At 35.5% G+C, this 14,315-nt stretch overlaps 1 protein-coding gene across 9 annotated transcripts in view; it reads right to left on the reverse strand.

The window, feature by feature from the left end:
* Positions 1-14,315, reverse strand: part of LOC106878545 (small G protein signaling modulator 1) — a 48,449-nt gene continuing 34,134 nt past the window's right edge. For all 9 annotated transcript variants that reach the window (XM_052974515.1, XM_052974517.1, XM_052974513.1 and 6 more), the window contains exons 9-12: positions 12,528-12,615; positions 11,127-11,275; positions 9,689-9,830; positions 1-9,028 (exon numbers count right to left, since the gene is read on the reverse strand). In XM_052974515.1, the coding sequence (XP_052830475.1) occupies positions 8,905-9,028; positions 9,689-9,830; positions 11,127-11,275; positions 12,528-12,615 (503 nt within the window). In that variant the 3' untranslated portion in view covers positions 1-8,904. The remainder of the gene's footprint in view (positions 9,029-9,688; positions 9,831-11,126; positions 11,276-12,527; positions 12,616-14,315) is intronic.

Raw genomic sequence — 14,315 nt, forward strand, 5'->3', positions numbered from 1 at the left:
TCTTTTTTTTAATGTATAGCAAAGTAAAAAATAAAGAGGACCATTGCTCTACAGCAGTGCTCCACAACCTTTTTTTTTTTACCTGCGATACACTTATATTCTTTTCAAAATTCAATGACACACCTGAACTGAAAATATAACTAAAAGTATGAGGGAAAAAATTATATTCAGGTTACACTGCGGCATACCTAGCATCATCTCATGGCAGATCAGTGTGCCAAGCACTGCTTTACAGAGTTAAAAAAAAAAGACAATATTCAAATATGTATCATTATTTTGATGCTTATTTGAATTTTGATAGCCTATTCAATGAAGTAACATTAAAGGGAAGATAAGCTTTGCCTTTACTACAGAAGAAAGTATATAATGAAAGCAGAGAGAGTACTATATCAAGGATTCTGCTTATATATATTTATTTTTTTAAATAAGACTTTGGGTTTTTTTTTTTTCTTTCACATTTGGTTTAAATTTTGAAAACCTTAGACATATATCACATATCCCTATTACTTGATATTTTCTCTCAATTGTCTAAGGTATTATTATCTTAAGTTGACACTTTAGTCTAATTTTGTATGAAAAGAAATATAAATAAATTTCAATGTAATTAGTGTAAGATTAAAGTGATGCAGGTGAGAAGTGTTACCAGTCACTGTTGAGTCAGATTCTATGATAAATAAAATAAATAATTTAAAACATTATTTCATCTCTTCAAGATTAGATGAACACATATACACTCAAGCCATTATTTGTCAAGATAATTGTCATTTGTATCTTGTATGAATAAAGAATAAAAGTCACCGATGCCTTAGATTTTACAATAGTGAAAATTGTGAACAAGGACTGGATGGTAAGACTTGGATATTAATGAGGTGTAATATGCTTTAGGACAAAATTCTATTCTTGTGATATTTATGTAAATTTAAATAAATTATTTTAATGAACATATGATTTTGTTTTTGTTGGTTATCTACATTTTTCTGAACTTGCTTGTTTTTTTTCCCTAGTTCACCTTTGATACAAGGAATTCTAGTATCTTTTCTACAGACAAAGTATCCTAGATGCTTTGTTAATTTATTTGTTGTTGTTTTGTTGTAATAGCAATAGTTGGTTTTTGATAATAGGGGTCCACTGAGATGGATGTGTTGGACTATTGACCATATGAAATCAAGCTTTATTATAGTTACTTGTATTGTGTTCCAAAGTCAAGTTACATAGCTCTGCTTGCTTCAGTCTACATAGATCATATTTTGTGGGTGAGAGAGTATACAACTATCAAAAAACACTCCAGCAATATGCAAAAACCATCCGTTCTATGAACCCATAAGGTCTCTATGCAGTTTCACATTCTGCAGAAATAGCAACCAAGTCTTCCTCCAAAAAAACACCATGCCATCTTTAAACATAAAGTGAACAACTACGATAATGTAGTTCCAGATACACTATTGTACATCTGGAACTACATTATATATGAACATATATTTGAAACATCTCAGCATGGATCTGCTCAGTCAAAGCTGATCTGGAGATAAACAGTAGAGAGCTTCTACATGGTCGTACAATATGTGAGAAATAAGAACCATATCTCCCTCAGATCACAGCTCACTGCCTTAGAGAAGAACACACTGGCTAATATAGCCCTAGGTCTCCCAAGAAGTCATGGCTGGAACGCCTTTGGTGATAAGCCTGCTTGATCTGGATAAGTTCTTTCATAAAACTAAATGGAACAATAAGACAAATATTAATTTTGCAGCTCCTATTGATCTTTGTCTCTAACCCTCCTTTCTAAATGTGGGTAGCATGTAAATTCTCTGATCAACACTCCTCTCCTCATCTCCTATCATAAGGTGGAAACCACCCAACTCATGTAGGGTTTCTGGTCTTGCAAGCTTCATGGAAACCTCACTAGTGCTGGTGGCATCAAAAAAAGAGCACCTAGTACATACTGTAAAGTGGTTGGCATCAGGAAGAGCATCCAGCTATAGAAACTATACCGAAGCATACATTAGAACATGATGCAGTCCTTGCAACAATAAGATCTTGTCGACTGTTTGACCCATGCCAGCATGAAACTTGGAAGCTAAAAAAATGATGACGATGATGATGACACTTATTGAAACAACATGAATTGAAAAATATGCAAAGCAAATAAAAACACACACTCAGTTTTAGAGTTTAAAATCATTAATTCTTTAGTTCTTTTAGGTTTTTTTTTTTTGGTTTTTTTTTTTTCATGTATTTTCATATAATGTCTCCTTGAAATTAGACAAAATAATTTTACAGCAGATCACAGGCAGCTATTTTGGGTTTTGTTTATGTGTGTGTGTGTGTGTGTGAAGAATAAGCAATAATAATAATAATAATAATAATAGTAATTATAATAATAATAATAATCATAATAATAATAATAACAACAACAACAATTATATGACCTCTTCTGGCCAAAACATTGCCTGGAAGAAGGTGGAGAAACCATTAAAGTACAAGGATCTTGAAATTGAAATAAGCAGGACGATGTGGCGCATGGTGGCATGAAAGTGACAACAATAACAATGACAAATCGAGTTCTTGGTATAATAATAATAATAATAATTCTTTCTACTATTGGCACAAAGCCTGAAATTTTGGCGGGGAGGATAGTCGAATACATCGGCCCCTGTACTCCATTGGTACTTATTTTATCAACCCCCAAAAGGTTGAAAGGCAAAGATGATCCCAGCATAATTTGAACTCAGAATATGAAGATGGATGAAATACTGCCAAGCATTTTGCAGCATGCTTACGATTCAGCCAGCTCACCACCTTAATAATAATGATAATAATAATAATAATAATGATAATAATAATTCTTTCTACTGGAAGCGCAAGGCCTCAAATTTGGAGGAAGGGATTAAGTCGATTACATTGACCTCAGTGCATAACTGGTTCTTATTTAATCAACTCTAGCGGAATTTGAACTCAGAATGTAGCAACAGACAAAATACCGCTAAGCATTTCACCCGGCATGCTAACGATTCTGCTAGCTCGCTGCCTTAAAATAATAATAATAATAATAATAATAATAATAATAACAATCCTTTCTGCTATAGGCACAAGGCCTGAAATTTGGGGTGGGGGGATAAGTCAATTACATCGACCCCGGTGTGTAACTGGTACTTATTTCATTGACCCCCAAATGGATGAAAGGCAAAGTCGACCTCGGTGGAATTTGTATAACAATAACAACAATAATAATAACAATAAACAATAAAAGCACAAAAAAAATTGCAGTGACAGGACGATTTTGTATTATCATTGCAGTGGCTCGAAAATGTCTATCGCTGTCATGATGTAACAATGTTGGATTACTACAATGTTGTGATAACAATGTGTCCTTGCTAAGGTATAACATCATTGTGTCACCATAGCCAATATGACAATGTATCATTGCAGGTGTGTGACAACAATGTATTACTACAGTGATGGGACAATGTTGTAACTGCAGAGGTGTGACAATACTATATTACTGAAGTGGTGTTACAACAACATATCATTGTAGAGGTATGACAATATTGTATCACTGTAAGGTGTGACAACAAAGTTTCCTTGCAATAGTGTGATATCATTGTATCACCATAGTGGTGTGACACTGCTGTACCATTGCAGTGAAATGGCAATCCTGTAATGCAGTAGTAGTTTCATAATATGGTATCATTGAAGTGATGTGACTATAATATTATTGCAGTAATTATGATCATTATCATTAACACCTGGATATTAGTCTCAAGCCCAAGGATTCGTACAGTTAGGTACCTGGTTTTAATATAAGGGACCGAGATCACAACATTACCATTGAACAGGATGCAAGTCTGTTGTAGGGTTACTTATTAAGAGCTGAATGAATTGGAACAAGAAACGATGTGCTTTGCTCTAGAACACAATGCACTTCCCAGTCCAGGAATTGAAACCACAATCTTCTGACAGTGAGTGCAGCGCCCTAACAACAAGACCACTACAGTGATAATATTGTATTACTGCAGAGGTATGATTGAATACAGGAGAAGAATGGCACATATGAGATGGTAGGTAGGTAGGTAGATAGGTAGGTAGATAGATAGATAGAGAGAGAGAGAGAGTGAGAGAGACAGACAGACAGATTGATAGGTATGTATGTATTCACATACTGACATTGCAACACTTTGACAACACAGTGAAACATATCTATATTGCAGTGACATTATGATATACTAAAAAAAAGAAAAATAAATAAAATTGCAAGTAATATGAAAATATATATGCTAACATTGCGATGGTGAGATAATAAAAAAATGAAATAATACATGAACATCAAAGCAGTGAGACATTATTATATAAACACAGCAACACGACATGCATTCATATGGAACATTACATTACAGTAACATTGGTGTAAAAATATAATACAACACTAAGTTTATACGGGTGTGAGAGTATTATGCAATGAGACCTTGACTATGTTATATCTAGGCAAAATGGCAAGACAGTAAAGTGTAACAATACAATAGGGTGACAATACAGTGTGACAAGCCTACGTTGTGGTAATGTATTAACTGATGTGATGGCAGTATAGCATTGCAGTGGTGGGATGCGACAACACAGTACAATGTTATGGTAACATTGTAATGTGCTAATGTTAAGTATCAGCACAGGTAAAATTAGGTTTTGGTATTGAAATAAAAATAAGAATCATGTGACAATATAAACTAACAACATGAGCAGGCATGGTAAAGCATGGGCATGGCTGTGTGCTAAGAAATTAGCTTTCCGACCACATGGCTTCGGGTTCAGTTCTGCTGTGTGACACTTTGGATAAGTGCCTTCTACTATATAGCCCCTGGGAAAACCAAAGCCTAGTGAATAGATTTGGTAGACAGAAACTGAAAGAAGCCCATAGTTTGTGTGTGTGTGTGTATATGTTATATATGTTTATATATATATATATATATATATATATATCATCATCATCATCGTTTAACGTCCGCTTTCCATGCTAGCATGGGTTGGACGATTTGACTGAGGACTGGTGAAACCGGATGGCAACACCAGGCTCCAGTCTAATTTGGCAGAGTTTCTACAGCTGGATGCCCTTCCGAACGCCAACCACTCAGAGAGTGTAGTATATATATATATATATATATATATATATGGGCATGGCTGTGTGGTTAGGAAGCTTGCTTCCAAGCTACATGGTTTTGGGTTCAGTCCCACCGCGTGGCACCTTGGGCAAATGTCTTCTGCTATAGCCCCGGGCTGACTGAAGCCTTGTGATTGAATTTGGTAGGCGGAAGTTACTGCCGTGTGTGTATATGTCTGTGTATGTGCTTGTGCCTCTCTCCCAGTGAGTGAGAGGGGGATATATATATATATATATATATATATATTTATATATATATATATATATATGTTTGTGTCTTTGTGTATGTATCTGTCCACTCACTGCTTGACAACTGGCGTCAAAAGAGACTGACAGAATAAGTACCAGGCTTTATAAAAATAAGTACTAGGGTCAATTTGTTCAATTAAATCCCTTCAGGACAGTACCTCAATATGGCTGCAATCCAATGACTGAAACAAGTAAAAGAAACATGCTAGCAACAGACTTATATCACATCATGAGAGCACTGCAATGGGAAAGTGGCATGCGATGTGACAGTATGTTAAACACTGTGTCAAAACCTATAGCAATCAGACAATATGTTGATGTTATAGTGACATGAAGACAGATTTAAAGCTGTACTATGAATGTTATACAGTAGTTTGGAGTTTCAACGTTAGTACAAACATATAGTCATGACTTTTACCCAGTGTATGAAAATCTATACCAACATTACATAGCATAACAGGTAGGGGACATAATCTATAACATCAGCCCTGTAAGAAATCGAGGCAAAGTTAGCCTTGGTGGGACTGGAACTCAAGAAATAATATGTAACATTGAAAGAGGTTTTGCGAAGCTATGATGAGTCAGCAGAAATGGTAAAGCAACATTTACTAGTCTCATATCTCTTTAATTCATTCTGACATCAAATTCAACAAAAGTTGCAACCTTTACCTTTTATTACACCAGAGTTTGTAAATTAATCCATTATCAGTAATTATTATAAAATCAATTCAACTGATATCTCTGTCTGTTTGTCTGTCTGTCTGTCTGTATGTATGTATGTATACTTTATTAAAAAGCAGCAGAAATATCACAAAAACTATTACTCAGAGTTTCACGTGCCCATTCGTCGGACAAAACTGTCTGACGAATAGGAACGTGAAACTCTGAGTAACAGTTTTTTGTTATATATTTCTGCTGCTTTTTAATAAAGCATATTACTCTACCTCTGGTATTCGAGTCCTATTTTTTCCACCGTCTTTCACATTTATGTGCTTACTCCGGTATATATATATATATGTGTGTGTGTGTGTTGAATTTAACCTTGTGCCTAGTCTCACAAAAAATTCCATATTATATGACAGTAATATAAAACAGTCAACACCTAGTTAGTATGCATCAGTTCAATATAGAATCTATGCACTGCATCCTTATGGTAATATTTGCTAATACTAAATTGCTGTAAATTTTCTGTACTATATCCCTGTGGTATTTCAATGCTGAGTCAATATGAGGAGTCAACACTCGACCAATGAGAAGTGTTATCATGGTAAGTCAGTAGTTAATGATGAATGTGATGTATCAATAAATAAGAAATGTCGCATGTTAATATGAGCATCACTGTAACATATCTCAGCACTTGGTGAATGAGACATGAGCAAAAGTATGTTCTAGTAAAAACATGTCAACAAAAATATGAAGTTGTCAGGAGGGTTGGTATGTAATATCAACTCTAAAATGATGTAAAATAATTACTTTCACAAGGCCGGTGCAAAGCTATTTCAGTAGCACACCACTGCAAAGTTAATTCAACATTGAATTTAGAAACCAAGTACTCTTAATATTTGACACTGCACTGAAGCCAAAAAATTTCTACATTACACTAATGATGTCAAGCAGGCTGTTCTGTTGATCAGAGCAACTGGAACACCTATCATTGTAACTGACAGAGTGCCAGTTTATAGGTACAATCCATTAAACGGGCCTCTATACAGTTTTATCACCTTTCCCTGAGCCCCAGAACTTAGAAAGTTGGAGGTTAGCTCAATTTCCATGACATATAAGTGACTGAGATTACAACATTCCCCACTGGACAGGATGCTAGTCCATCGCAGGGTTAACTTCCCTGCTATGAATGGAAATCATTTACAACTGAGTGAACCCGAACATGAAATTAAGTGATTGGCTCAAGAACACAATACATCACCCAGTCCAGGAATCAAAACCATAATCTCATAGCCATGAGTGCAACCCCTAACCATCAGGCCACATGCCTTCCATCCCTCTAAACAGTTTCCATTTATTCAATTTCACTCACAAGATAACGGTTGACCTGAGGCTATAGAAAATGACATTTGCTCAAGATGCTACAGAATGGGACTAAACTCAGGACCTCCTGATTGCAGAACAAACATCTTAACCATTCAGCCAAACTGTGCCTATAGTTTAATACTGCATCAGCTGCAGATCAGTTTTATGGTGTGTTATCATCAAACACTTTTGACATTGAGCTAGTGGCAAATGATATTGCCACTGCGTCATTATCGAAAGTCATTTTCACACTGCATTATTGTTGCAAAAGTGGAGGCGCAATGGCCCAGTGGTTAGGGCAGTGGACTCACAGTCATAGGATCATGGTTTCGATTCCCAGACCGGGCGTTGTGAGTGTTTATTGAGCGAAAACACCTAAAGCTCCACGAGGCTCCGGCAGGGTATGCTGGTGAACCCTGCTGTACTCTTTCACCACAACTTTCTCTCACTCTTACTTCCTGTTTCTGTTGTGCCTGTAATTCAAAGGGTCAGCCTTGTCACACTGTGTCACGCTGAATATCCCCAAGAACTACGTTAAGGGTACACGTGTCTGTGGAGTGCTCAGCCACTTACACATTAATTTCATGAGCAGGCTGTTCCGTTGATCGGATCGACTGGAACCCTCGACGTCGTAAGCGACGGAGTGCCAACAAATTGTTGCAAACCAGTTTGACATCAAATTATTAATAAAAAGCCCTATTGACTCTGCATATATTTCTCAAAATATTTTAAAACTGTGTTATTGTGATAACAATATACAGGTAAATAATTGCCTAATATGATAAAGACAGGTTTGTAAGGTAGTTGACTGCTATTTTATATTTAGTTTAAGTTAACTGAGCAGAGTATACTATTATGTATATAATTTTTATTAGCTTAAATGAGCATTAAAAATATATTTCATTAACAATCTAAACCTATCATTTAGCTTGGCTGAGATAGATATATTCTTAGTTGCTGAAAACAAGTAGTTTTGATTGAAAATATACAACAATACTGATTTTATACGAAAAGATAAAACATTAAAATTGCATGACACGTTTCATAAGATCAATAAAAACAGGAAATTAGATTACTAAAGTATGTGTAGCTTATTGAGGACATGATGGTGATGATGAAGATGATGTCAATAATATTAATAATAACAATTATTGAAATAGTAATAATAATAAATTATTGATGATTGTGATTTTCCTATTTAGGCAAGAAACCTGAAGCTATCAGAAGAAACAGGAAGTTGTGATGTCGGTTAGCCACATCAGCAGTTTCAATTGGAAATCAAAACTGTGTACTAGACTTGGATCACCAAGAATTTAACACCATACACAGCACTCACCAATAATAATAATAATAATAATAATAATAATAGTAATAATAATAATAAAATCAATTATCAAAAGTCCTGAGCAAAATATAGTCCAGTCATTTCCTTGAGAGGGTATATTAAAAAAAAAAATATTTCGAATTATAAAGATTTTCTAAAGTGCCTTTGAAGAAAGGCCAGGATTCACTTCAAGAAAGCAGTCATCTACCATTTTTTTACAATAATGATGGAAAAGCTGTTCACCCTTTTTAATTGCATCATCTAGATTGATTTTTATGCTGAAAAGAAAGAAAAAAAACAGTAAGGATTCTTATGTTAAAATAATATAGAATTATACAAATTAATTACAAAAAAAAAAAAATTTGAAAATTTACAAAGAGTAATAAATTATTTTGTCCAAGTGAGGGAAAGAAGAAGTGTAATGTTTTGAATAAGAGCTTTCATAAAAGAGCGATAAAATATATTTTACTGATTATCACCATTGTTTTACATTATGGCAAAACACAGAGAATGGCTTTCTTACTGGTTCAAATATGCAACAAGCATATTCAAACAGGTAAGAACCTTGTATTTATACTAATCACTTCTTATTGCTACCACCCCATAATTTGTTTGCAGTGAGTTGCTGATTAGCACAACCAGTCGTCGTACAATGATGGAAATATCATAAGAGTGACAATCTCTCTTATCAGCTCACAGTGCACCCTGTCTGGTTTCTGTGGCTGAAGAGGAGATAATCACTCTGAAATGCTTGCATCTCACAGTCTGGGTAGGTGGCACTGTGAGCTGATTTTAAGTGTATTTACGCCATTTGTCTACAACAAGGAATGTTTTTTTTAAACATCTTTTTAATACCCTTTCCTCATATTGACAAGAGTTGGGCAGGTTTTCAAAATTCAAATACATCAATGTCAGATGTAATTTAAACACTGACTGACCTATTCATTCCAACATATATATCTTCTAATGACGTCCAGTTAAATATTTCCTCTCGCAATTCAAGTAAAAGAGCAGCACACATGAAGATGTCAAATGAGTAGGGTGGCTTATCCATCGAAGACACCATTCGTAGAGTACCTCCTGCAATGAAAATAAGAATTTAACACTTCAGCATTCAGATTTATTTATCAAATGTAATGCTTATTTATTTGCATTGTTTTGGAATTAATCTTACATTACCTTGAAGCTTTCAGATTTTGATGATGTAAATTGCTTAGTTTTAGAATGACATTGTACGGTGGGTGTGAGAGACCAGGCTTATCCCATTTGAACATAAAGAATGTAGAATATCTGGGCCTGATATAGCTGATTTAAATGCTAAAGACTTAATTAACTATAACCATTTACTTAGAGGTTTTTACTTTATCAGCTGCACTTATCTTATTTAAACAACAAGAGTGACGGTCGGTATGTACACTTTACAAAACCATATTCAATTATACATACTAATCATTAAATTTACTATTAAGTCCACCTTACTAACATCGAGCGAGATCGTTGCCAGTGCCCCTGGACTGGCTCTTGTGCGGGTGGCACATAAAATACACCATTTTGAGCGTGGCCGTTGCCAGTACCGCCTGACTGGCCCTCGTGCGGGTGACACGTAAAAAAACCCACTACACTCTCTGAGTGGTTGGCATTAGGGAGGGCATCCAACTGTAGAAACTCTGCCAAATCAGATTGGAGCCTGGTGTTGCCATCCGGTTTCACCAGTCCTCAGTCAAATCGTCCAACCCATGCTAGCATGGAAAGCAGACGTTAAACGATGATGATGATTTACTTAGAGGTTTTTACTTTATCAGCTGCACTTATCTTATTTAAACAATAAGAGTGACAGGCGGTATGTACACTTTACAAAACCATATTCAATTATACATACTAATCATTAAATTTACTATTAAGTCCACCTTACTGACAAAATTTAATTTTCATTAGCTGGATATATAAATAATATAAATCACCGTAGTCCATTAAACCTTCTTTATCAGCTACATTATGACTTGACATATTAGTGGCTAATAATATGTGCATCTCTGATCATGAGCAGGAGTAGTGGGGAAGCATTATAGCCATGTGTTGAGAGGGATTCTTTAGGGATTGAATAAATGTAACAAAAACAAAGTTTGAAGGAAATATTAGTCATTTTTCATAGGAAATAACAGTTGCTACCCAAGAACAAAAATTGTGTTACTTAGTGTTATACATGTAACGTCTAGACATTGCATATATAAGCCCTCTGTTTCAGTGTTTAAAATTTTCTCAAAAGCATTTAGTTGGCAGGATAACATGAACTTCTATCAATTTTATTTTCCCTAGAACAGAAAGAAGACATTACAAGTGAGTGGAGTCAAGAGTTCCTGAAAACAGCAAACTTACCAAAGTCATCAGAATCAAATTTACAGTCTTTCCTACGAATCAATTCTGTTTCGACAGCTGTCAGTTCTAAATGACGACTGTTGATGATTTCAAAGCACTTTAGTGAGTCCTCCAAATCAAATTCTCTCTTGAAGCCAACCACAAGCCACCTGAGGAAAATAAGGCAGGTAAAGTGTTTAGTTCTTTGCACAATTATGAGAGAGATAGAGAGAGAGAAAGAAAGAGAGAGAGGAGTATACCAAAATAGAAAGGGAGGGAACACAGGGCATTTGAAAATGGAAAGAAAATTAATGGGTGCTGAAAGTTCCTGGCTTTGGTAAAAGAAAATACAGGAGGATCGGTTAATTATGATTTTATTCAACACATTCCACTCTCAGATTCACACACTTATTACAGTAGTTCTTTAGTTTTTCTAAGCTCTGTAAAAGAACTTGGAAGGTTGGGCCTCCAACCAGGCCTTTTGTGATACCCAGCCAGGAACTTTTCAGCACCCTCTCATACATTACAGAAGATGGTGCAAGTCTTTGGGTATTAGAAATGTGTGCAAAGTGGGTACTTTGACAGTTAACACCTGATTTGAATGAGTGAAGTGTGGCAGTCTGCTTTGATCTGCTAAAAGTGCTGGAAACCAAAGAAGACACTTTTTGTTTTGATTTTTTCTTTACCAACCCAGGGATGTAATGTAGGCATATCTTCATGATCTGGAAATAAAGGTTCAGTTCACGGAATGGTTCCACACCTTTCTTCCAAAACCTAACTTCAGGAGTCAGCTATCATTGCAAAAAGTCATGGCAACTGTTTCAGGGAATGACAAAATCATTCTTCATGATTTTCTCAAATGTGAACAATGAATGGTACATTGAAACACTCAAAAAACTTAGAGAAACCATCAGAAGGAAGAGACCCAACAAGAGTCTGAAAACAATCCACATTCACCATGACTATATGGCTGCTAGTGCTATTAGAAGCAAGAGTAAAATCTCTCTGACATCATATCCTATTGCCTTTTAAAGGAAGAATACATTGGATTATGCAATCATAAATATACTGATATTGTGTCTAAAAAAATAAGACTGAGAAGTTATAGCCTGCTTGATGAGGGCTAATCTTGGATCTAAAGAACAACAAGATACAAGGGGGTGCTGAAAAGTTCCTGGCTTTAAGGGTATCATGAAAAACCTGGTTGGAGGCCCAACCTTCTAAGTTCTTTTAAAAGGTTTAGTAAAAAAAGAAGGACTGCTGCAATAAGTATGTGAATTTGAGAGGAGAATATGCTGAATAAAATCATAATTAACTGATCCTCCAGTATTTTCTTTTACCCAAAGCCAGGAACTTTACAGCACCCCCTTGTACAGTTACGAGAAAACACAAAAAAATAACTGTGTTACTTTGTTAATTTACCTTTGACAACAGACCATACTGAGTTGATATTCCGTCAGGTGACGACGGACCTCTGCATCAACTTCATTCAGCAACTGTTGCACTTTATCTGTAATGAAATATCCACACATTGCACAGCTTAAGCCAGTTCATATATAAAGCATTACAATTTTAATATTTAGTGTTACTATGCACTGTTATGGTTCCTTTAAAGTTTTGCCACAAACTGCACTTGGTACTTTATATCAGGGGTTCTCAACCACTTTTTGCCTATGGACTCTGAGTGTATAAGCTGCTGTTGAGATGTGCAAAAAAACAGAACCAGCTAAACAGCCCTTAAATCACACACCAAATCTTTCTTTTTGTTTGGTTTTTGCATCATCATATGAATACATGTAGAATACAAATTTGCAAATATTTTCTGAAAATTCAAAAAGATATAAAGAAGATGTGCAGGGGTTAATGGTGTACTAAAAGAAGCATTCCACCAATGTTTTTTTTTTTTAAATTTTATTTTAACCAAATGAAATACAAATATTCTCCTAGACAGGGTGTTAGTTAATAACAGGCAAGTTTTCCAGAAAATTTTGTGTCAATTCTCCACAGCTGAATAGTTGGTATAGTGCAAATTTTAATAATATCTATAGTGAGTTTCAACTGAACACCCATCATCATCATCATCATCAACCCCAGGACAATACTGCCTTGTTTCCATGGCGTACAAGTGACTGAGATCACAACACTCCCACTGAATGGGACACCAGCCTATTGCAGGATTACTCATTTATAGCTGAGAAGACTGAGGCTGAGTGAAACGAAGCATTTTGCTCAAGAACACAACATACCTCCCAGTCCAGGAATTGAAACCATAATCTTGCAACCATGAGTGAAACACCTCTAATCACTAAGTCACATGCCTTCACTGAATACCTATGGCCTATGGATAATTCACCTCTTCTATTTATAGTGTGGAAAACAATCCCATCAGTAGTTGTTCAACCTGCTAGAAATAGCAGCCAGATTTTTCTCAAATCATATTCTACAGTCTTGAAACCAAAATGACACTGCTGTCATAGATATACAAAAAAATTGGGTAGTCACAGTTGGAATGATTTAAACATAGGTTTATTCAGCCAATGCTGATCAGGAACTAAAAAAGTAACAACATCCTGCAGAAATAAAATCCTACTGCAAGTGAGGTTTATCTATTTTTCTATCATCTATATAGTCAAAGTATCTATTATAACCTTTTAGCATTTAAAGCAGCCATATCTGGCCCAAAATATTCTTCCTGTTTCATGGTGAACCTGGACAGATCTGGCCTCTCACACCTATTCTACAATGTAATTTTGAAAATAAACAAGGCATGGATGTGTGATAAGAAGCTTGCTTCCCAACCACTTGGTTTCAGGTTCAGTCCCACTGCGTGGCACCTTGAGCAAGTGTCTTTTACTATAGCCTCAAGCTGACCAAATTCTTGTGAGTGGATTTGGTAGACGGAAACTGAAAGAAGCCCATCATATATATGTGTGTATCTTTGTTTGCCCTCCCACATCACCACTTGACAACCAGTGCTGGTGTGTTTACGTCCCCGTAACTTATCAGTTGGGCAAAAAAGACCAATAGAATAAGTATCAGGCTGGAAAAAAAAAAAAAATAAGTACCGATTCTTTTGACTAAAAAACTTTTCAAGGCAGTGCTCCAGCATGGCCAGTCAAATGACTGAAACAAGCAAAAGAGTATATCACTGAAATCTTGAAGCTACTACAAGATGATGCAGGATTAATTCAAAACAATGTAAAGCATTAT

This window comes from Octopus bimaculoides, chromosome 18, assembly GCF_001194135.2.
Source record: "Octopus bimaculoides isolate UCB-OBI-ISO-001 chromosome 18, ASM119413v2, whole genome shotgun sequence".
NCBI classification, from domain to species: Eukaryota; Metazoa; Mollusca; class Cephalopoda; order Octopoda; family Octopodidae; genus Octopus; species Octopus bimaculoides.